General features: G+C 37.5%; 1 protein-coding gene across 1 annotated transcript in view; it reads left to right on the forward strand.

The window, feature by feature from the left end:
• The window catches only part of LOC131322310 (subtilisin-like protease SBT4.15), a 36026-nt gene extending 19962 nt beyond the window's left edge, over positions 1–16064 (forward strand). Inside the window, exons 6-12 of the mRNA XM_058353582.1 lie at positions 5140–5429; positions 9508–9722; positions 12100–12200; positions 12893–13114; positions 14037–14145; positions 14203–14416; positions 15339–16064. Of these exons, the coding sequence (XP_058209565.1) occupies positions 5140–5429; positions 9508–9722; positions 12100–12200; positions 12893–13114; positions 14037–14145; positions 14203–14416; positions 15339–15895 (1708 nt within the window). The 3' untranslated portion in view covers positions 15896–16064. The remainder of the gene's footprint in view (positions 1–5139; positions 5430–9507; positions 9723–12099; positions 12201–12892; positions 13115–14036; positions 14146–14202; positions 14417–15338) is intronic.
• The last annotated feature ends 9496 nt before the right edge of the window (positions 16065–25560 follow it).

A 25560-nucleotide genomic window follows, 5' to 3' on the forward strand; every position in this document is an offset into this window, starting at 1 on the left:
TAAATTGTACCAAGGATTGGATTTGGAAGATTTTGGAAGATTTGATGGATGGAAGGAGAGTTTGTACAAGATTTGGTCTTAAACAATCATAGAAGTACAATGGAGAGTTAGGTTTGGCTACGAAGAAGATTCACCCAAGGATTTGAAAGATGTAAGAAATATCATGGGAATAAATCAAGGTACAACCAAATCTTTCTTCCTTCTTCCTCCTCTCTCTCTCCTCTCGGCAATCTCTCTCTCTCTCTCTCTCTCCTTGTACACTATAAATATATATAAACAAGAAAGAATAAGTAAAAAGTACCAAGGTACTAAATTTTCAAATCCAAATACCCCATTAAAGAATTACAATTAGGCACATGATATAATAAACCAATGGATTATGTACTAAACAAATCTAGGGTTTTGATACATGTGTACAAATACCCAATATTTAAATATAGTTGTGGTACCAAGTACCCCAATTAAATAAAAGGCTAGGATTCTCCCCATTAAAATAATAATAAAGTACAAGTACTATTTTATTCAATAAAGTACTTCGAACAATCTAGGGTTTAGATATACCCCAATATTTTAATGCATAAAAGTACATGGGAATCCAAATCTTGATTATTAAAACAAAGCCTTGTACTTTGTTGGAAGATTAAGGCTATTACCCAATGGGTAATAATTCCCTTTGCGGGTAAAGACCAATAGATAAAAGAAGTACAAGTACTTTTATACTTAAAATAAGATTTCTTAAAAGACTACATGTCCTATAAGTACTTTAAACAAAATATAATAACGGAAAGGTTATTAACCAATGGACAAAAGTTACCCTAACATCTATTGACCAATGGATAAAGGCAAAAGGTTCAAAAAGTTCATTTAGTAACTATGTGAGTTTGGTTGCTCGGTTCCTCCAAGTAGTCGGTTGGAATCTAATTCGATTGGCCCCGAAGGACTAGAATCTAATTACGACGGATTACAGAAAGTAAAAATAAGTAATTCAAATAAAATTCAAATATTTAACGAAATTTTTACCTTCTAAAAATCAGGGCTGTTACACATTTGTGGCGATTTGCTGCGATTAGTGTTGATTTTTTGTTATTTGCTTGCAATTGAGGCTGTTTGGGTAATGAGATGACTGGATTTGATCGATTTTGTGCTGAGTTGACTGAGTTTGGTTATAAAATTACTAAGTTGACTGGGTATTCAATATTTGGGGTTGATTTGCCTATTTGGGAGTTAATTGTGAGTATTGTAATGACTCATAAAGGTAGAGGTAGGAGAGGAGGTAGAGATGTTATAGAAAAATTTGGTGATGAAATTGATACTTATGGCAATTCAAATTGTAAGAGGAATGAGATTAAAGAGTTGAGTAAACATGTTATTACCTTACATAATAAGGTGCAACTATTATTGTTGAAAAGAGAAGTTGCTACCTTTAAGGAAAAAGTGCATGGTTTGCTACCTCCAAGCGAAGGTGGTGATGACTCTCAAAGTCTACTTGAGACTCCTTTTGATATTCCAAATTGGCGTAGTTCACGTTCGGATGAATTTAACTATAGAGAGGAAAACATTGATGAGTTTTCCAAGCCCTTCGGATATCTCCTTTGGGAAAAGTTTGAGGATGAATTGAGCCTTTATCCAAATGAACTTAATGTGGGAAAGGAACAAGGATATTTTGACCACATTTTGGTCCTTGATGAGCCTCCAAGTGAAAAATTTAGAGTTGCTCTTGAAAATGATTCTACTTTTGAACATGGAGGTGATCTTGTTAAAGAAGATCGCATCCTAAAGAAGAATTTGAGGGTGTTCTTGGAGATGATTGTATATTTGAGGAGTCTCCAAAGGAAGATTTTGGAGGTATTAATTTGGAAAGCGTTCTCAAGTTTGATGAGTTTTCAAAGGAGGATAGTGATGATGATAATGATAATAATGTTCCTTTCTTTGATGAGCTCTCACACGAAGATTCGGAGGATGATTTAGTCTTTGAGACTAGTGGTGATTTAGATGTTGTTCGCATATATGACAATTTTGAAGAAGAGTTTTGTGGTGATGAAGAAGAAGGATTTGACCACATTGGCGGTAATAGTAGTAGTAGTAGTAGTAGTAGAGAACAAGAAATGCCTATTCTTGTGAGCAATGAGCCTTGCTTCTTGCATTGGAAAGATATGGGACAAATACAAGAAGAATGGTATGGAGTTGATGTTGCATTGTGTGTGTTACCAAAGACAAATGAGATTGCTTTCAATCCACAGATTCTAGGGGACTTCATAGACCTGAAATATGATGATTTTTCTTCGAACATGCTTCTCAGATTGTCTTTGGTGCAGTATGTTCAAGTTTGTGATGTTATGGTGCCCAAACAAGTTTTAAAGTTGCCGATAAAGGGTAAGCGTTACTTGGGACAACTTGAAGACCCCTTGGGTATACTCTAGCGAGTATTGGGTATGATGTGGTGTCGGGTTTTGACTCTATAGTACTTGGTATGGTTTGTTACCGGTTCTTGAATCTTCCAAGAAGTCAAGTACATTTTGGGAGCAAGTGATATGAACTATCTTGATAATGCTTTGCTTGACAAAAGACATGGCAAATGGATTGTTTATTCACACTTAAGTATGGCCGCGGTAGATGTTTACAAGGAGAAGCTCATATTGAAGATTGGTTGTGCTGAGGGTGATGCGTTGATCAAGGAATGCAGCCACGTGTCTAATTCGGAGCTGCATAATAATCACTTCTATGTTTTTTTTATTAAGTTGTCTTGTGTCCAACTTGAGGACAAGTTATTTTCTTTAGAGGGGGTGTATGACGCAGTAGAATTAAGGGTAGTTGTGTCTTTTTAGCGTCCTTACTATTGTTAGGGTCTTGAGTCTATAAATAGATAAGTTGTCTTTCATTTGGGAGCTTTTGATTATTAAGAATATTGAATATATTGATTGAGACATAGTTTCTCTCTCTACTATTTGGCGTTTATTTCCTTGGTTGAGATTTTGCTCCTTTGTTTGAATCTTTGATTCCCCTTCAATATTTGATTGCATCAGAGATAGAGGGGGGGGGAGGGGATAGGAGGTGGCTGTTGGAGGTGGTGATGGGGAGAGGTGGGATGGTGATGGGTTGAGAGAGTAATGGGTGTGTGTGTTTTGTATCTATATATGTATTTATGTGTGTTTATATATATTTATAACTAAAATTATATATAATTTTTATAAGTTTATTCGGGAAAAAACGGCCCGAAATTTGGGTTGTTACATAAAAACTACCCCTATGGCAACGAATTCCTCGCTAAAAATTAAGCTACCCCTTTAGCGACATATTTCATGATTTCATCACGAAAAATAATTTTCTCGCCAAAATTTAAGACGCCGGGGATGGATTTTTGTTTTTATCGCCATAGACCAACTTTGTTGTATAATGTCGAAATACATTTAAAAAATAAGTTGGCACACTGATCAAAATCTTTTTATCTCAAGAGATAAACATGGTACAGTCATGTATTTGATTGCTACCGACAAAACATTATTGTTAACGTATTTGGTATTTTAGACGAGGTTAAAAATAATAATTTCGATCATCACCCTGAAGGTTCACTCCTTGAATAGCATCCCGTCGCCAAAAATAGAAAAGCTAGCTGTATTACATTGTTTTTATTGGGTAACTCAGCTGTATTACATTTTTCTTCCCCAGTGTATCACTTTTACATGTTAGACCATCCACAGTGGTATAATCAAAAAAGGATAATCAAAAGTTGACACATTAGCTTTTGATTATTCACTTAAGAGGTTTCTAAGCTTAACAATGTTAAGTTTCACTATGGTCACTTCTAGTCTATAACCAAAATATGGGGTCCACTACAATTTCACTCTCTATCCCCCTCTGTTTTCCGTCATTCACTTCCCTCCATTTACGTTTTTTATGGGTTAAAATATATCGATTTCCTCTCTTAATTTTGGAAAAAAAAATCGTGACTTTCTTCCCTCCTATTATGAATTTTTTTTTTTGGTGGGGTGTGTGTGTTCCTTCCCTCCTATTATGATTTTTTTTTTTTTTGGGGGGGGGGGGGGGGGCAATTGAAACAGGAAAGAAGAGTGAAACACCTTAATCCAGCGACGATGAGTTAATTGTAGATGATCAAGAGATATGAGTTTCACTTCTGAAGGAAAAGAAAGAGAAATAGTTTGTGGGTGAAGTGAATAAGACATAGAGTAAGCGAAGAAGCTTGGCTACATAAAATTTTTATTCTTCAATTTTATTTTTTTTACCAAAAAAAAAAAGAGTAGGCGAAGAAGAGAAAAAAAAAATACCAGTTGAAACACGTGTGTATACAAATTTTGGAACTAGTTAACTTATGTGGTGTATGGTTCACAAATTTTGATTATTGAAAAAATGTTGTTAGTTTTGGTTATCCAAAGCCTAAAATTTGATTATTTCTAAGGATGTTGCAAAATTTGATTATACCATTGTGAGCGATCTTTTGCAACAACATTGTTAACTTTAAAAACAATTAGCATTTGATTATACCACTGTGGATGACCTTAGGTTGTGCAAATTATTGTAGGCATGCATCACAACTCATATAAAAAAGGAAAAGTAATTTTCACACTCTATTTTCTGATAAATGCACTTCACTTTTTGTTTTATATAATAAGAAAATTATACATAAAAATTTACTAAAGGAAAAAAATGGAGAGCATATATATATAGAGTTATGTTCCGGTGAGGGATCCCTCATTTTATTAAAATGCGGGACTCCCCTTTCCGATTGAATTTCGATAATCCGAGCCGCTCAAAGTGATCAGAACGTGATTTTAAGGGTTCCTACAAGAAATCAGCAAAAAAAATGACCGGAAAAGGCTTCATCCGAGCAGTTTTCATTGAACGGTTCAAAAAAAACTCCTTGGATAATGCCCTTCCCCGTCATTTTTTTGTTGATTTCTCGCGAGGACCCTTAAAATTACGTTTTGCACACATTGAACGGTTCGAATTTTCAAAATTTGATCAAAAAATGAAAGTCCCTCATTTTGTTAAAATGAGGGATTCCTCACTTGAAAATTCCTCTATATATATATAAAGAATGTGAAAATCACTATCTAAAAAAAATACCATTGCCAAATTTTGTTACATTTGTTTGTAACTTTGGATCTCTTTGGCATGGGGCAGCAAGGTCATTGGTGCAACATACTACAACTTGGACAGCGACCCAGAGGCTCGCCCGACTCCGGTAGATCAAGACGGCCACGGCACCCACACCTCCTCCATCGCCGCAGGTGTTTCGGTAGCCGGCGCTAGCTTGTATGGCCTGGCGGCTGGCACCGCACGCGGAGGCGTTCCCTCGGCTCGGATTGCAATGTACAAGGTTTGCTGGTCCATCGGCTGCACAGACATGGACCTCTTGGCTGGATTCGACGCCGCCATAGCCGATGGGGTCGACATTATATCTGTATCTATAGGTGGGCCCCAACCTCCAGGGGAATTCTCTCTTCTTACAAAAATATTTTTTCAAAAAAATTCTAACACCTGTACGTACAATCAAGTCAAAATTTTCGTAAAAATTAAGAATAGGCTTGGCTTAATAGTCGTATTTACTATTAGTTTGGGTCAATTTTTTATGAAGTACTCATTTGTCTTTTATGAGAGGTTTTAGAAGAAAAAAACAACGTTCAAAACTAAAAATAATAATAATAATAATAATAATTCAAAAATCTAATTGTGTTGGATAACTTTTGTCTTTATAAAAAAAAAAACAATTTTCAGCATAATTTCTGTACTCTTTAGATTTCTATCATTGAGAACTGCTATGAAGCATGTACTGATACCTTTAGAGGTTAACATATTGCAGTGTCGGACACGGGGACACGTACCATAATTTAATTTAAATTTTTGAGAGGGAGGGGACAATGATGGGGACTTGACGGGAGGTTAAAGTTCAATTTTTTTTTAAAACGAAAATGCTACTTGCACAACGAGCACAACACAAAATGCTACTTGCACAACGGGCACAACACACAACCGTTGACGTCAGATGACGTCATCACGGAAACGACGTCGTTTTGAAATTAAAAAAAAAAAAAACCAGGGCTCCTCCCCTCTCCCTCTCTGTCTCTGTCATGGCACACACAAACCCGCCCCCCGTCTTTGTCATGACACCGAATCGCCGGCTCCGACCGCACTTCAAACGCCTCCGTCATGGCACTGAATCGCCGCCTCCGACCGCACTTCAAACGCCTCCGTTAAACTGCCGGCGGCGGACAACAATGGTCGGGATCGAGAGTCGATTGAAGAGGGCGAAAAGACGAAGCAGAAGGAGAAGGATGTGGCTGCTACGATGAATAACAACAACGAAACGACACCGAACAAGAGCAGCGGCGGCGACGCGGGGAAGTAATTGTTTCCTCGGCTGTGGAGCGAGGACGACGAGATTGTGATCACAAGGGCCTGATCGACATCAGGGCGAAAAAGGTGCTTCGTTCGCTCCGATATAAGGAATAACGCCCTAAGCGTAGGGCTTAATACGTCAATTGAAGCATAATAATCCAGAAGACCGGGATCGTACCCACGGGAATAATTAATACGGCTTTGCTGGATTTGTAGATGTAAACACGGGTTTTCAGCTTTTAGGCAGCCAACTTGGTTTTACGTTTGCAGTGGAAAGTAAAAGGGGCTAAATTGAAAAGCGAATAAACTAAGATAAAAAGCAGGTTAGGTCTAGAAATTACTAACACTCACGACTCGAGTTAAACTACATTTCTCACCCAATTACGCAGTTCAGGATACACAATTAAGGTTCCCAAACCGAAAAATAAGACGGTTCGATTACCAAGATAGCTCTAAAATTTATTTAGCACATGTCTCGTGTGACAGAGCTCCAAGCATCATGTGTGGTATTTGTACAATGACATCACGGGCTTTTATACTCCAAGGTTCACGCACGGAATATTCTTCAGGAGATACTTCAAAATTACCCTCCGAGAACCTCGGTACCGATAGAGGCCTTACGTTGTTGTGCTAAGAGCTTCGGTACCGATAGAAGTCAAAATATGGTATCAATACCGAATTGCTTAACTGTTGTCGTTGAAACCCTGCTAATACCCTCGGTACCGATAGAACAAATCAGTAGGTATCGGTACCGAACTGCTTATCTCCAACACTTGACTTTTGGTCCTTGCCTTGGCCGTTCGTCTCGTCGGGTCACCTTCGGGTCTTTCCGGCCTAAGCTTTGGGACTTGATTATTCCGTTCTTAATCATCTTTGCACTTTGAATAATCTTGACAAGTTTTGGGCTTTACAATTCCTGAATTGAACAGTTTTCCTACAAAACAAACTAAAATACCCTATGAGTAGAAGTAATTAAAAACAACTAATTTTAACAATAAAATTAACAAAAACTAGATAACTAGCGTACCCTCTATTTCATTATCGGGTGCTTATCAGAAGGATACGATGCGAGGAAGTGTTTTCTTTATGTTGCTCTTGTCTTTCTTCTTCTGATCCTGAGTCGTTGTCTTCTTCTTCCTCGGAGGAGGATTTGTGTTGGGCTTCTGGTTTGGAGCGGCGGTGCCATGACACAGAGGGGGGGTGGGCACTAGTTTTTTTTTTTAATTTCAAAATGACGTCATTTCTGTGATGACGTCATCTGAAGTCAGTGGTTGTGTGTTGTGCTCGTTGTGTAAGTAGCATTTTCGTAAAAAACATTGGGGTCAAACTGTAATTTTTAAAAAAAATTCAGAGGCCAAATTGTAATTTTCAATAGGGTTATATTGAACTTATAGATGTTTTGTTTGAATGGTATTGGAACTATGAATTTTTCGTTTTGTCCACATTTTGCCATTTAAATTTGAAAAAAAAATAAAAATAAAAATAAATATACACGTGGTGTCTCTCCTGCTGTGTCCGTGTGTCCATTTTTTAGAATCCTCATATCTGTGTCAATGTACGTGTCTGTATTTGTGTCCGTGTCCGTGCATCATAATTAATAATCCACAAAAAATATCAAAAAAAACTTGAATGGAGCAATTTTTTTTCTAAATAGCTATGTAAGCCAAACCTAGTCTTAACTCCACCTTAAATTGTATGGCATCAATAGATGAATTTAACCTTAGGTTCTATATTTGTTATCTAAAATGAATATAAATGTACTAGATTATAGGCAGCGACCTTAGAGCATCAGCAGTGGAACAAGCAAATGTGAATAATCAAAACATGCTACATCAGATTTTGATTATTCATTTAGAGGTTGCTAAAGTTAGCAATGTCAAATCCCACATTGGTTAATTTTTGCTCATAATCAAAATCAATGGGTCATCCAAACTTTTTTCTTTCATTTCACGCATATTTTTTGAAAAAGCAGTTTTTGAAGGAAACAAAAAACAGTTTATGTTAGAAACAGTTAAAAAAAGTTCTTCGAAACAAAAAAATAATTTTTCAAAAAACACACTTTGTTCACTTAAAAACTGTAAATACAATTTTGAAAAATTTTGAAAGAATTATATTTACACAAATAGTTTTGAAATTTTAAAAACTAAATACAGTTTTTTAAAAACAGATTTTGTATAAAAAATAGTTTTCTATAGAAGAGTTTTGAAATTTCAAAAACAAATTTTTGAAAAACACACTTTATTTACTTATAGTTTTTAAAATTTTTGAAAAAATTGTTTTTTGTAAAAAAAAGTTTCTAAAAAAAACATAAAAAAAAATCTGAAAGTTACAATTTTTTTAAATTATTTTTTGAAAACATTGTTGAGAGAGAGAGAGAGAGAGAGAGAGATAGAGAATATTTTTGTGTAACGTTGGTGTACTTGATTGAGAGATAAAATTTGATTATTGACAAAATATTGCTAGCTTTGATTATTGAAAAGTCTAAATTTGATAAGAGTTGTTAATAGGTTATTATGTTTGGTTATTTCAATGTGAGCACTTTCGATCAAATATTACTAATTTTAACAATTTTTTATTTTGTTTATTTCACTGTGGACTCTTATATCTTAATTGCAAAGTTTGATGAAAATATTATCATAATCATTTTGGTACCGTCTTTTATGTACTTTTTGCCTTTTATTGTGCGAAATATAGTACTCCCTCCGTACCTTTTTAAGTGTCCTGCTTCGTAATTCCAATTTATTAAAAAGACATCATCATTATACCTTTCACATCAACTTTTTTCTCCACTTTCCCTACTTACCCATCATCATTACACTTTTACTCACTTACTTTTTAAAAAGAAATCTACTTTTAGGGATAAAATAGACAATACACCAACTTTTACCCACTAACTTTACAAAATGGACACTCATTAAGGGACAACCCAAAATGAAATACTGGACTCTAAAAAAGGGACAGAGGGAGTACAGTATTGTAGTTTTTTTTTTTTCGTTTTCTTAGAAGGTTTTTTCTCTCTTAAAGATCATCTGCATACCCTCCCAAAAAAGTTACTGCCACCAGTGTAGTGTGTAGTAGAGTGGAGAATCTCAATCCTCACTGTTTTTGATGCATTAACTTTTTTTGAGTTAGTAAAAATGATATTACATACAGGTGGGAGCCCGAGGCCTTTTTTTGAGGATCCGATTGCAATTGGGTCGTTTCATGCGATGAAGAAGGGTGTATTCGTTTCTTGCTCGGGTGGGAATTCCGGGCCCCAGTTAATGACCGTGGAGAATGTTGCGCCGTGGCTCTTGACGGTTGCGGCCAGTAGCATTGATCGCCAGTTCAAGGCTGCTGTTAAATTGGGCAACGGCATCCGTGTCTCCGTAAGTCCCTCTCTCTAATACTCCTATCATATCGGGGAGCAGATCCCGTCCAGTATCAAATGGTCCAGGTTTTGGGTCATTTGTCATTTGCAGATCCTTTCCGAGCCCACAACAATGATCAAAACCATTCACACTGTTTAGAGCTCGCCGATAAATATTAAGCACGTCAAATTACATTGATCCAATACCATTTGATATGATTTCAAAATGCATTATGCTTCGTATTATTGTGTTACATGAGTTGTAATCCAGTATTGGACACTTGTTTTTTACAAACTTAATGCATTTCCAAATCATATCAAATCAAATGGTATCGGATCGATGCGAAGTACTTGAAAGAAAGTCACTAATAAAAAATAAAAAACCCATCCCGATGTTAATATTAAAACATACTTCTAAAACTTTGTCTAATATTTTGTACTTCTTTAATTTCAAAGACTTTAATGAAGAATATGCCTTATAAATTTTTGTAATTAGTAATGAATATGTTAATTTAGTATGATTTTACTGTGGTTGACTAAGAAAGTTTTCATGATTATGATTATTAATATGCTCCTACTAAGCTAGATTTCTGCGCTTACCACTCATAGACTTGGGGGTGCTTGGCCACCCACTTTTCATGTTACTTTATTTTTCATTTTTGCATTTTGAGCATTTTTTTCATCGGCATTTTTTGAGCATTTGGGAGGAGCGAAAAATGAACTAGAGAATTCAGAATCCAAAAATTATCTTCGGATGAGCTTTTTGTATTCTCCATACAGCTTTACACCAATCATCTACAAAATATATTCTGCGTATTATTATCCATATACTCTGAATATCTATAATTTACACTCCATGTTCAAAATCTAAAAAATAGTTGGCTTTTATACACCCTTTATAGCTATTGTCCCAAAAGAGGAAATGGATCATGTGTATCAGGTTATTCAATAGAAAGTTACTCCTACTTTATTTTGACATTCTTATCTGGGCTGCAAATTAATAACTGGGGCAAAAAAATCAAATGGACTGATATCTGTGTCCTGGAATAAAGCTTCAATGTGTAGGCATTAAAGGGTTGTATGTAAGAAAGCAGTTTGTTTATGGATCAAGTGGAATCATACTTATGTCATAAAACACCACAGTTTTTGGCACAGTCTACTTCCTCATATTCATCATGGGCTTTGAGGTCAGGATTGAATCAACTTTTCTTTGGATTGAGAACTGGCTTCCTATAGAGCCACTATGGGGAAAGAGCGGTTGGTCTTCGATATGCTGTATATAGCAGCAGATAATGTCAGTTCTGCCATTGACAATGAGGGATGGTTATGGCCTAGAAGCATATACTTGGTTAACAAAACAACCCGAGCTTTAAGTCCCATTCAATTGGGGTCGGCTAACGTAATCCGTTTTCTTGATTGAGCTTTGTCAAGGGCATGGTGTTCCTTGATAAGTAGTTGAACTCCAGTGGATTTTATTCTTAATGTTAACCTGGAGGACACAGTTAAATGGACCCTTAAACAGAATGGAGAGAATTAACTCCTCCAACTTAGTTTGAAGGCTATTAGATCATCTGAGCTTGTGGCTAGGAGGCATGAGTTAGTCTGGTTAGTTAGCAAAAGGGATTCGGCTAAGTGCACAGTTCTTACTTCTGCAGCTGTCCCTATCTGCAACAATGTATCTCATTTGGGGGGAAAGGAACTTGGAGTTTTCCAACACAAACAATGTGACAATTCTGGTTTGGTTAGTGATATTATTGTGGATATCAGATCTTGCATTTGTGCTTGGGATTATTTTCCTAGTTTCTCATAGTAGTATGAGCTGAATTTTAGGTAGTGGCTTAAGTCTTAGCTATCTGGCTTATTGGCTACATGCTGGTTTTTGTTAGACCGTCTTGAGCATGTGTTTCTCTTGTTTAGTTGAGGTAGGTTAGAGTTCATGAGCTGGTATGTGTGATCTGGGGTGCAAGGCTATTATCGGTTGTTCTTTTTCAATGCAAAATAGCTTACAAAAGAAATATTTGAAATATGCGGTGCACATTTAGTGTAAAGAATGGAAGTTATTTCTGCACTCAAAGCCTATGAGCATGCGTGCAAATTTGGCATATGGACCATTTGGCCCATTTCTTTTTAGAATTTCTCATTCTTATCTTCTTCAGATTTTTTCACAAAAAATAATTACTTTTAAGGAACATGTATCTAATTTAACAAAGCAAAAATTTCTTTATTCTCGCTTTATGACTTTTTACAAGTTTCCTTCCTCTAGTTAAGTGAAGAGTACTATTACATCAAAATTAGGGAGGCCAGCTGCAAGAGCTGTTTTTGGTTAATTTAATACGTGAACTCTGTGAGTTTCTTGCTTAGCCATTATGACTAATCTTATAACTTTTTTACTGCAGGGAATATCCATCAACACATTCTCACCAAAAAAACAAATGTATCCTCTGATCAGTGGTGCCCAAGCTGCAAATATCAGTGGACAACAATATGGAAATGCAAGGTATATACAAATTCCCAACTACGTGTATCTATGTAACATACGACCAACAAAAAATCATACCCGATCGATGTGGCAGACTTGGGTTTAATCATTTCATGTTAAAAGATATTTCGTAACTCTTTAGAATTGTCGTTACGATATCATGTGATTGGCAGATTTTGATTTAACCGTTGCAAATTAAGAGATACTAAAATTGTCACAGTCATCTTTGTAACTTTCTTTTTTTCAAAGAATAACATTTTCCTTGTCTAAAACTACCTGACTTATTTTATTGTCATGATCCCTAAGTTTGCCAGTGTGGGTATATTATTCAGATCAATTTTGCTCAAAGTTTCACTTATCTTACCAATTGATATACCTATTCGATACAAATAACTGAGATTTGATACAAGAGGCTACTTTGGCATAAGTTTTGCTCAATACTCGTACCTTATTTGTGTTCCCACGACTAATGTATATATTTATCATCCATTCTGAATATTCCTGTCTCTTTGTTTACTTCATTAGTCCCCATAAATCACAAAATTCTTGTATTGCAAAGTGGTAGTTCCCTCTCTGTTCATGATACAGACCCCAGAGATGAAATCGTAGTTCTGTCATCCCCCCCACATATTCTGCCTATCAGTTTTTTTTTTTTCGTTTCTTGATTTGCTAGTAATTACTACTTGTATGTGTATAATGGTTGGGTGCAGTGCTTGTGAATGGGGGACAATGAGCCAGAGCAAGGTGAAGGGGAAGATCATCTATTGTCTTGGAGTCGGTGGTCAGGATTCCACCATTAAAAACTTAGGTGGGTCTGGAGTAATTATGTCAGCGGATGAGGAATCGGACATTGCTTTCCTCTACGTTGCTCCAGCAACCACCACCGCAGCTAGAGATGGATCAAGGATCAACCGCTATATCAACTCCACTAAGTACGTTTGTTTCACTGTTTTCTTTCGATGAAAAACTACACTACCCACGTAAAATGGGAAATTGGAAACTTCTGTAGAAAGTGAAATTTATGGAACAGATTCTGCCTAGGAAATGTGGTGCGTTTGTGGCTTAAATCAACCTATCTTTGAATCTGTCATATACATACGCATAACTTTCTTGGTATTTAAGAACTCAGTGATTTTTAAAGTACCTTGGTGAAAAAGCTACATGTGGTATAGGTATTCACTGCTACAAAAAAAATTCCCTCACACGAGACCTTGCAGTTGATCTTCATATTTTTCCGATTTCCCGTTCTTGATCTTTTCCTGCGCTAGCTTTTGGGTTTGGAGCTCTATAGAAACTAAGATTCTCCACATTTAAGTAAGTATTTTTAGCTTTCATACAGTCAACATCTTATCGGTGATTGCAGTCAGGCAGTTTAGTCACTCCTTAGCATAATCATTCTTCTCCATAACTGTTGTATGGTTTTTTTGTTTGGGTGCTGCTTCTTGCTCTTAAACTTCGCAATTTTTCTGGATGTCAATAAGTGCGATAAGTATGTTTGGATCTTGGATATGATAAAAACAAGAATTTAGCGAGATGTGGCTTGTATTAAGGAGGAGGACTCTGACCAAATTTCTGTCCGAACGCCTGTCGTCTACAAGCATATTGAGCGTGCAGTTGTTCACATGAGAAAGAGCACATGAAAAATGTAACCCTTTTGCATTAGTCAAGACTGTATGCCTGAACCAGTTTTCTGGTTGTGACCTCTTAGATACGTCCTCAAGCGGTTTGTGTATTAGTACCTGTAGGAATCATTGCCTCTTCACCAACCCAATGGAATAATCATAGCCTTACCAAGTACTTTTAATATTCAATAGTGCAATGACTGAATGCTAATATAGCTATGGCAATATACAGAACAGCCAAAGCTGTCATATACAAGTCGAGAACTGTTCACATGAATGCCCCTTTCGTGGCTTCTTTCTCATCTAGAGGACCACAGTCAATCACTCCCAACATCCTCAAGGTACCAATCTCTCTCTCTCTCTCTCTCTCTCTCTCCTAATTGAGTTTTCCCGGACAGCCTGACATAGCTGCTCCAGGACTGAGCATACTAGCTGCATATTCAGAATTGTCGTCTCTTACGGGGATCAATGGCGACAACCGGTTTTTCAAATTTGACATACTTTCAGGAACGTCAATGGCTTGCCCCCATGTCACAGGGGCTGCTGCCTATGTCAAGAGCTTCCACCCAGAGTGGTCGCCTGCTGCCATTAAGTCTGCTCTTATGACCACAGGTATGACTCTTACGTGCACAGAACTTGTGCATGCTAAGCAATTGTGACTTCAGGAATTTTTGTTATTCAAAATTCACAAGTAACAATTTCCACGGCTTCAATAAATTACAAACTATAAGTAAATTCTGAAATCATGGAAAAGGAAACCTTCACAAACAAATGAAATGAGTAGACCTTTTCACGACCTGAAATACAAATGAGCAATGAGTTTTGCATCACAGTCAGAGGTCAAGCATTGGCAGTCAGATACAGAATTTTAAGAATTCAACTCCGAAAAGATGTTTGACTTGGAACATTACAAAATGGAACTCAGAAAATCAGAACTGAATGATGTGCCAGAAGTATAGCCTCCTCTGGGCATAGCATCCCTATGACTAAAAGAAAGCTAGAGATTACAGACTACGATAATAAAGTTAGTTAGAGCCTTGCTAGAGAGAGAGAAATTATTTCCAAAGAGTGCCCTCCTCATGTAACCATTTTTTAAGGGGATCCTATCAAAGTTTTAAAGAACAATAGAGGACCACGTAACGTCAACTCTGTAAAGATAGCAGGCATACTGAATGCTACATAGTGGTAATCGGGTGTAGCAGCCATAAATTTTTTGAAAAGATTTTTGGTGTCAAAACACTTCAAGCAGCCATAGTGGTCAATTATCGGCTGTATGGGCCATTAAGTGAGGGAGAAATTGGAGACGAAGCGATACTTATCAGGAATCGGCCAATACAAGTGTGGAATTTATTTATTTATTTTTTGGGTAAATAAGTGTGGAATTTTTTTAGCGCTGATATATCAGAGTGTAACGGTATTGGAGGGTTGAAAAAGCAATACGTCGGCTGCTATTTGACTGGATGGAGTTAAGTGCCATCAGGAAACCTATACAACACCCTCATCATGTAATCATTTTTCTGTTGATTTTCTTCAGCAACAAGCATGAAGATCAAGCAGCAGGAAGCAGAACTAGGCTCAGGCTCAGGCCAAGTAAATCCAACAAAAGCATTGGACCCTGGCCTCATTTACGACATTAACAAGAGCTCCTACATTAGTTTCCTATGCAAGCAAGGATACAACAGCACCACTATCCGCCTCCTCACTGGCGGCAAAAAGCAATACATCTGCTCCACCTTTCCCGCTGCCAAAGGAACCGATGGCCTGAACTACCCCTCCATGCACTTCCAGCTCCTAAACACGAACACCATCATTTCAGCTGTGTTTTATCGGACTGTAACTAATGTAGGGTACAATAATTCGGTCTACAGAGCAAAGGTGAGCTCGCCTGAAGGCCTTGAAGTTACCGTCATTCCTAAAGTTGTTTCTTTCAGTCGGTTGCTCCAGAAGAGATCATTCAAGATTGTGTTGAAAGGGAAGTTTATCAAGGATACGGATTGGATCTTATCAGCATTGTTAGAGTGGAGCGACTCTTACGAACACATTGTTAGAAGTCCTATCCTTGTGTATAGGCCACTGTATAGTGATTTTTAGCTTCAGGGTCATGATTGACCTTGTTATTTCACATTGTTTGTTTGTTGGAAGTATAGACTCGATAAGCGTCAAGAACTTGGATTCTATTCATAGATACAAATGTAAGCATCCAAATTTCAAAGCACAGCATAGACATGAGTAAATGGAGAATGGCAGTAGACTGTTAAATCAAGAGATTAGTTATTTTGGTACACTTGATATACACTACAATAGCAATGATTCCCTCTAATTTGAAAGTTCTCTATTACAAGAACAATATGCCGTTGACCTTTCCGAGTCGGTACGGCTGTGGAGACAATATCCACATCTCAATTTAGTTATCTTGAATTATTTCAAACTTGTAATCTAGTTGGACATTATAATGACTTACTAATACTCCTGTTGGAATTTGTCTCACATCCGTTTATTGTCACCTCAAAAACTAGTGTATTATCACTTCTGTTGGTTGGTTTTAGGTGGATGTTCTAACATGATATCAAAGCTAGGGCTTTCAGGAGACTTTGTTCCCCCTTGTTTGTCCCATAAGTGCACGGTTGTTTGTTGCGCCCCAAGTGTTCTGAATTGTTTATTTACCTCTCCACGTGCGAGTCTCAGGTTGCACGTGCGCGGGAGTGTTGGAGTTGTCCTATATTGGTTAATTATCTCCTCTAAAACTAGTACATGAGCCTGGGGTGGCATCTTTCCTCATTGCCAATTGATTTTGAGGTGGATACTTTAACAACTTCTGTTCCACTATATCTTCCGCCTATGCATGTAGTTTTATCTTGGATTCGTGGAAGGATTGGATATGAATACCTTTTTTCACTCCTTTTCTTTCCCTTGACAATCCAGTCAAAAAATACTATTACAACCTCTATAAAAAGTTTAGTCTAACTTTCTTCTTAGATCACTTCCAAGGTCCAAATACAGCTTTACTTATGGGTCATTTCTTATGCAAGAATTCCCATCATCTAAGAAGAACCAAGACTCACATATTATCTGATAAGTAGCACGAAATTTATGCCAAAGTTATCTAATGTTGGCGGGGTAAGTTCAGAGTCATTGGAAGGTTATAGAAGATATCTGCGGAAAAGTTCAGTCATAGGCAGTATTTACTAGTTCCTAATGTTGCCCCATAAAAATGGAAACTTCAAGAAACTGAGCATACTTTTACTCAGTTACAAATTTCAAAAACAGATACAAAATCCCCGAAACTTAACATTCTCTCCGTTGAAAATCCTCTTACTGATTTACTACAACGCAAAAGTAATTACATAGAACTCAAAAACTTCAGTCTTTAATTCCTATCAGGCTCAAACCTCTAACTGTGTCAAACAACAAATACATACATTCTATTCTATCGTTCAAAGTTCAAACACCATATAAAACAAACTGAAAGGCATCTAGGTAGATAAATAGGCAAATAACCCATTATTACAAGCCAGTTCCTAGTTCTTCCATGTCCTTAATGGTGAGTGTTCAACCTTTGAGTAGTCCTACACATTTTTACAAACCAAATCCTCTGTTTCCCAAACTCAACTCAACTGGCGGAAATTCAGGGTCTTTAGCTTTGTAAGTTCCTTCCTCCTCTTCCTCGCTTCTGCTACTGCATTGGCATCCTCTATTTTCTCAGTTAGATCCTGCTTTGTTGCTGGCAGAGCATTCACAGTATGGCCAACTGTTGGAGAAGCTTCTGTTCTAACTTTAATAGGCGATAGAGGATGGCACTTCTCTACGCGGGCAATAGTTTTTGAAGATGAACTAGGTTTCCATGCGTTGTTTACAGCAGTTCCATTTTGTTCATCATTCGCATAGGGCTTAAGGCTATTTCTGTTGCCATGTTTAAGAAGAGGGAAGAGCCAAGGGAAAGGAAGAATAAACACGGTAGTACCCGGAATTTTACTAACGGTGACGTGAGCCCAAAAACTTCGTGAGTTATTTAAGTAAGAACCAGAAATGAGCAGAAGTGTGAGTATTGGTGAAAAAGTCTTCCAGCTCCTGAGGTTTGGTCAGCTCAAAATGCTGCCGTTCTAGTAGGTTGCAGTGTCTGGTTCACATAATACAATTTGTTTGTTGCTTCAAGAGTGAATCTGGTGGACTGTCACGATTGTGTGTGTGTGTGTGTGTGAGAGAGAGAGAGAGAGAGAGAGAGAGAGAGAGAGAATTGTCGTGTGACTCGTGTCTCGTGTCCATATCTGTTCGGTGCCAGCTTCCGTAAGAATTATGAAGAATTATTAGTCGCAATGAAATTTTCAGATGAATTACAGCTAAATATCTATCCCAATATATTAGAACTACCGTATCCCGTGTCGTTGTCGTTGTCCATCTCCATATCCGTATTCATGCTTCTTATAGAAGAACGATTTCAGCTGGATATCCACTCGGGGCCACTAAAGGAGGATCGACATTGTCCGTACATGTAAGTGATGAACTTTGTGTGGTGCCAAGATTGCCCTCGTGTGTCTGTGAAGTTGTGAAGTTGGATGGTTTTGTACAGGGTTGTTTTGGCCGTTTTGCATGCAATTAGTGGTGGATCCCGCAGATTGGGGTGTGCAGATGGTGTTGATTTTATTTTACTTTAATGGGTTTTCTGACTTTCCATGTTTTCCTTCCATATCCTTTTTTTCCTTCTTTGGTTTACTGTTTGGGTTTTTGTGTGGGGGTGGTTTGGTAAAGTCATGCACATACTTTCTCTGCATCTCCCCAATGAATCAGAGTAAAATTTGATTTCTTGTGCCAAACATTGAATGACAAATCTCTGGAATTGATTTCTTCTGCCAAATATTGAATGAATCTAAATTCTTTCGCCAAATCTTGAATGGCAAATTTCTCGTTATATTTTTTTAATCATCTATCTATCTATCTATCTATCTATCTATCTCTCTCTCTCTCTCTCTCTCTCTCTCTCTCTCTCTCTCTCTCTGCGAGTTATATCCACTGGGGATCACTAGAGGAGGATTGGCAATGTCCGTACGAGCAAGCGATGAACTTTGTGACATGGAATTTGTTTGCTAAGGTCAGGTGGATTTGATGGTGAGAATGTACAAAGGATCTTCTGCTTTGAATTTGTTGCTCCGTTCATTAGTGTTTGCTGGGATTAGTAATGTTTGTTGGCGTGGGAGGGTGATCGAGAGCCTCGAAGTTGATCGTGAGGATAATCGACTGCTTGGAATTGTTGGACTTGGATATTGACGGTTTCGGCTCTGGGACTTGGTTTATCAATTTCTTATTGGTTAAGGAGTAGACTAATAATTTCCTTGAAACATTTATGTGTGAAGTTGTTTGGATTTGCTATGTGTTGCCAATGATTGAAACGTGAAAATGAGCTGGTGTGGGTTGATTTAGTGTACTTGCATGAATCTTTGTGGAATTTGTCTATTAAGAAAGAGAGTGTTAGGGAAGAGTGGGAAGAAATCTTGTATTTAATGCTCGACTATGGTTGGAAAATTTTACGGTGATATTCCTGACATCATGACAGTTATTATACCATCATTCTTGTGTACCACCGATTTGGCCTGTTATTACTTTAATGGGTTTTCTGACTTTCCATGTTTTCCTTCCATATCCTTTTTTTCGTTCTTAGGTTTACTGTTTGGATTTTTGTGCAAGGTAGTGAAGGTTCTGACATGGAATTTGTTTGTTGAGGTCAGGTGGATTTGATGGTGAGAATGTACAAAGGATCTTCTGCTCCGAATTTGTTGCTCCGTTCATTAGTGTTTGCTTGGATTAGTAATGTTTGTTGGCGTGGGAGGGTGATCGAGAGCCTCGAAGTTGATCGTTAGGATAATCGACTGCTTGGAATTGTTGGACTTGGATATCGACGGTTTCGGCTCTAGGACTTGGTTTACCAATTTCTTATTGGTTAAGGAGTAGACTAATAATTTCCTTGAAACATTTATGTGTGAAGTTGTTTGGATTTGCTATGTGTTGCCAATGATTAAAACGTGAAAATGAGCTGGTGTGGGTTGATTTAGTGTACTTGCGTGAATCTTTGTGGAATTTGTCTGTTAAGAGAGAGAGTGTTAGGGAAGAGTGGGAAGAAATCTTTTATTTAATGCTCGACTATGGTTGGAAAATCTTACGGTGATATTCCTGACATCATGACAATTATTATATCATCATTCTTGTGTACCACCGATTTGGCCTGTTATTACTTTAATGGGTTTTCTGACTTTCCATGTTTTCCTTCCATATCATTTTTTTCGTTCTTTGGTTTACTGTTTGGGTTTTTGTGCAAGGTAGTGAAGGTTCTGACATGGAATTTGTTTGTTGAGGTCAAGTTGATTTGATGGTGAGAATGTACAAAGGATCTTCTGCTCTGAATTTGTTGCTCCGTTCATTAGTGTTTGCTGGGATTAGTAATGTATGTTGGCGTGGGAGGGTGATCGAGAGCCTCGAAGTTGATCGTGAGGATAATCGACGACTTGGAATTGTTGGACTTGGATATCGACGGTTTCAGCTCTGTGACTTGGTTTACCAATTTCTTATTGGTTAAGGAGTATGTAAATAATTTCCTTCAAACATTAATGTGTGACGTTGTTTAGATTTGCTATGTGTTGCTAATGATTGAAACGTGAAGATGAGCTGGCATGGGGTTATTTAGTGTACTTGCGTGAATCTTTATGTAATTTGTCTGCCAAGAGAGAGAATGCTAGCGAAGAGTGGGAAGAAATCTTGTATTTAATGCTCGACTGTGGGTGGATTTGATGGTGATGATGTATAGAAGATCTTCTGCTCTGAATTTCTGGTTCAGTTTATTGATGTTTGTTTTGTCATTATTAATCACTCTGCCGTTTATCAAGCTGGCTAATAATTCTTGACGTTGGGATTGGTAGCGTTAGCTAGTGCCGGAGGATGATCGACAGTCCCATAGTTTTTGTGGGGGTTATCGACGGTCTTGAATTTGTTGCACTTGGAAATTTGTAGTTGCAGCTCTGGTTGGTTGTTTAATAATTGGATGTGCTTACATCGTGTGCTATTCCTAACACTGGAGACTAGGCTGAATATGAACTGGTGTGGGTTAAGAGAAGGAATGATTGGCGAGGGTAGGAAGAAATGTTGCATTTAATGCTCGAATGTACTTGGAAATCTTGAGGTGATATCCATGATGTCACCGCAATTATTGTGCCATCAGTCTTGAATATTATATTCCCTCTCTGAGTATTTACAAGAATATCTGCCATTTTAAAATTGTATACATCTTTCAATTTATAATGTTTATACGATTTCCGGAATTTTGTTTAATAGAAAAAATTAAAATCTATCAAACAAGATTTATATTGCTTATAAAAAATACTACGGATTAAAAGATATAGTTAATCTTTTTGTAGGACTAGATAAAATTTTAAAAGTGTGAAACTTTACGGCAGGGAGGGAGTATTGTGCGCAGTGATTTTAGTGTACTTCTATTGGTTGGCATTGGTTGGTATGTCGCAGCCAATATCTTGTGCTTATTTACGGATCTAGCTAACTTTGGAACGGGTTTATAGCGCACCAAAATTATATATAATATTGGTTTCTTGGTTCCCTGGTTAGAATGAGTTTATGAAGAGGTTAGCGATGATGCAAGGGACAGAGCGTTTCCGATGGTAGCAGGCGGCCATGGTACGTTACAGGAATACCAATGTTACCTGAGGAAGAAAGGTTGCCTTGTGTTGCTGCCGGTGAAGGTTCGATTTAGGCTATTTACCAGCAGCTTAAGCTAGAATTATGCGCTATGTTGCGACGATTACAAGAAACAGGTGATGGATGTCAGGTGTTGAATCAAGTTCTGGCAAAGGGACCAGAATTTCCTTTGATGAAGTATCTCGATGAGGAAATACAGCAATACATGGCTGTTGAGAGTGCTATTGATACAGATGACAGGGCAAGTGTGAGCACCATGGAAGATGAACCAATGGCTGAGAGAACTGAAAATTCAACGATTTTGGTGCAGAATGGGTATTAAATTTATTGTATTGCTTGTATTGGGTTGAAATTGATGTGTGGTTGGGTTCTGTGTGGTTGTGATACTTATTCGCTCGTGGTTGAGTCGTGTCCAATTGATAATAATTGAGCATGCAATCTTTATGGTTGAGTTCAGTGTTGTGGGAGCTTGTTGGTTAGTTAGGTGGTGTTGGATGTTTTGTGTTATAGTAACCATGATATTAGTTTAAAGAAATAATAGTCTTGTGTTTAGTTATGTTACCATTTTAAGTTATTAATGGCTGAACTGGACATGCAAATCGTAGGATGTGGCTTTGAGAGAAATATTAAGTGTTTATATTGGTTCAGGTTAGGGATCCTTAACCGATTCTGGTCAGCACCTCTTTTTTTTTTTTTTTAATCAAATCTGAATTTCTTAAACTGCTGAATGTGATTAGAAAGCTATTTTAAGGATACATGGGCTCGCTAAGGGAATATTGAACGCTTGCGTATGTGTGAGCGATGAGATTAACATATTGTCAATCTATCCCTTTTGTTGTGGATTATTCTCGGCATATAGCTGGTTCATGCGATTTTCGTCATCCCACGTGTTTCATGGTGGAACAGAGCTACTGTTTGGTCATTTCCAAATTACTAATATGGGCTTTCTGAATTTCTTGATATTCCATACGTGATGTCAAAAAGGTGCTTGTATTTGGTTGTTTAGCGTCTAGCATTTCAGGCCCTTCTATTTTAGCTTTTAACTTCTCCTGGTGTTTTAATTGTTTTCAATTACTCGTCAATACTGTTGGAATCACATGCTGAACACATTCAGCGATTGAGATTATTGAAATGTTGAATTTTAAATTGTTTGGATAAAGCCTTTCCTAATTAATTCTTGTTTCCTTGTTGCGGGCACTCTTAAAGGCATGTCCTAGGTGCGTTCAGTGGTTAAGATCATTGAAATTTTACTGGAAAAGGAGAGGTGGGGATAGTGTCGATTGTCAGAGGTGTGCACCTGATTGGGATTGGTTAAATGTTTGTGACGTGATTATTGATTTATTGGTTGTTGCTAATGGGTAGAATGTGTAATTTGTCAACAACGCTCCAAAGTTGGCTTGATTCTTTGTAATACAAGTGTACTTAATAAATGGGTGGCAGCGATTGCAGATTATCTTACGATTAATAGTAGAATAGGCGGATTAAACTTTGAGTGTGATGAAATTAGCTAAGAAAACGCTTGTATTTCAGATAAAATGTTTTTGCAAAAACTTTTATGGTTGATTCAAAAAAATTTAGGTAATTATCTTTTTGTAGTGAGGTAATTTCCGACTGGAAAGATGATTGAGTGGTGGAGCGATTTTGGAGCTTCAATATGATGGAAGGTAGCTTTTGCTAATGAAAAGATTCGCAAAATGGTATTGTATGTCTTTCAGTGAAATACGTATTGTCTGATGTCCATTGTAATTTGTTGCAAGGAAGGAGAGTAAAAACATATAGTGTGGTGGTAAGTTTAGGGTGCTACTATAGAGCTTTTTTAATGTCTATTTATTGTAGGCGAGAAAGAGTTTAATAAATGTTGTTATGGTATTAAATAGTTGATCCATCGAAGAAAGTTCTGGAGTGTTGTTAGTACAATTGTGTTGGTTTAGGAGTTATGACGACACGAAAATGAGATAGGGCAAATTTGTAATAATTAAGTGTTTAGAGCAGTTGATGGAGGTACGGTATTGGTATGCTTGTAGCATTACCGCAATACATGGATACAGTATTGAAATTGTTGAGTACTGGAGTTAGAACAATACAAGAAAGCACTGGTGAAATTGTTGTTACGAACAGGACAATTATGTGGAGGTTAGGATTCTAGGAATGAGGTGTTGAGTTACTGCATTTCTTGATCGAAGGACGTTGCATCATCTTCAATATTGGTGTACCAGTAAAATGTTCGCTCACATCCATCTTGATCAAACACCATTGCTACCAAATTTAGATCAACATCCAAGCTAAAAACAATTATATCGTCTCGCTCAAGGTATGATCTATCACAAATGATTCCCAACCCAAGCCTTGTAGGCGGCCATCAACGTACGAGATATATTAAGCCTGTTCTTTGGTTTTGATAGTAAATTGGTTTAGACCTTCAACGTATGCTAGCTCTTGGAGTGTTGGGCACAATTTCTAAGTGCAAAAGAGTTCGTTTACATGAATGAATTAAATCTGAGTAAGAAGGGCGTAAAAAATTGTTCAGGTATTTGTGATTTGGTTAAGCATTATCTTAATTGGGGAAGGAATACCATTGCAGACCAATTGGCTGGAGTTATTTTCCTGCAAAATCGATATTCTGCACTGATTTGTCGAAATAGATGGGGCATACATGCTATTAGCAAGTTGGCTATATATTTATGCATCAAGTAATTAAGAACTGTAAATCATGTGATGGTTGTTGTAAATAATTGGGGTTCTTGAAACTTACCGCCAGTGGCCTTGGTGAACATTTGATTGGAATCTCAGGTCGATGGTGCATTAAGATGTTTGACTGGTTTGGTTGTGCTCCAATTATACTGAACTGAGTTTCCTTCGCAATCAAAAATAAATATGTCAAGCATTAGATGACCAATTAATGCAAAGAGTGCGGTGTAGCCCTTGCCAAAGGTGTGGTCAAGGATTATGTTCTGCCAACCAATGGTTATAATCAAGTCTTCTATCTTGGCACAGTAACTTCGTTGGCCGCTCTTTATCGTGAGAATTGCTTGCTTGGGTACAAACATGTATTGTTGAAATAGTGATGGAATTTGCTGCAGAGATTTGTTTACCGAATTATAGTTAGTGATCAAATGCTTGTGTGAAGGCAAGAATGTTATCGTGAAAGAAACGAGAGAGCGTACCACTTTCATCTCATTGTATTGTAGTTTAATTGCAGCTAAAAACCAACATGAATGGTGTACTGAAGCACAGGTTAGAGGACTAATTAGAGAGCATAAAAAAGTCTACTTTGATGTAATGAGTAGAGTTTAAATTAGCAAAGTACCTGGGTGTTTGTCTGGAGGACCAAGTTGGTTGATTGCTTATAGGGAGGTATTCCCGAACAGATACATTTAGTTGCCGAACACGTGATGTTTGGGAGCACGTGGAAAGTATGACAAGACTTATCGCCGGGCAGTATGGTGAACGGCGATATGGACCAATGATATGGGAAGTCATTGATCCATGCAGTTTGTTTGGCTGATAAAGATAAAAGGCATGAGAGGCCATTTGTCCAAATACAATGATAAGGACCAGATGCATGTAAGGTCATTGGTCCATGTGGACTGTTCGGCAGTAAGATAGCCGAACAGGAAACGAGGATACTCTAAAACGTGAAATGGCAGTAATGTTCTAGAAGGTTCCGGAACAGTGATATTCAGTAAAGGAATGAGATCCCGAGTATATAGGATCTAGAATAGATACCCAACGAGAATGGGATGTTCGGCTCTTTATGGAAAAGAATCCGAGTAGGTCTCTTTTCTATTAAACTGATAAAGGAAACGAGAACCCTTGATATCCTGGGTTTCCTATACGAGATGAGAATCCTATGGCAACAGGGATGCTTGGGCAGCAAGCATACGCAAATCTATAAATATGAGGTAAACCTAGAGGCAAAAGGTATGTAATACATTGCATTATTCGATATTTCCTACTGATAATTAGGGTTTCTCTAGTACGTGATACTAACTTTGTCATCGGAGGGCCTTTGCCACGAGAGGCAAAGGTGCACTCACCCCTTGTCTATTTTGCAGACTAAG

This window comes from Rhododendron vialii, chromosome 4a (genome assembly GCF_030253575.1).
Source record: "Rhododendron vialii isolate Sample 1 chromosome 4a, ASM3025357v1".
NCBI lineage: Eukaryota > Viridiplantae > Streptophyta > Magnoliopsida > Ericales > Ericaceae > Rhododendron > Rhododendron vialii.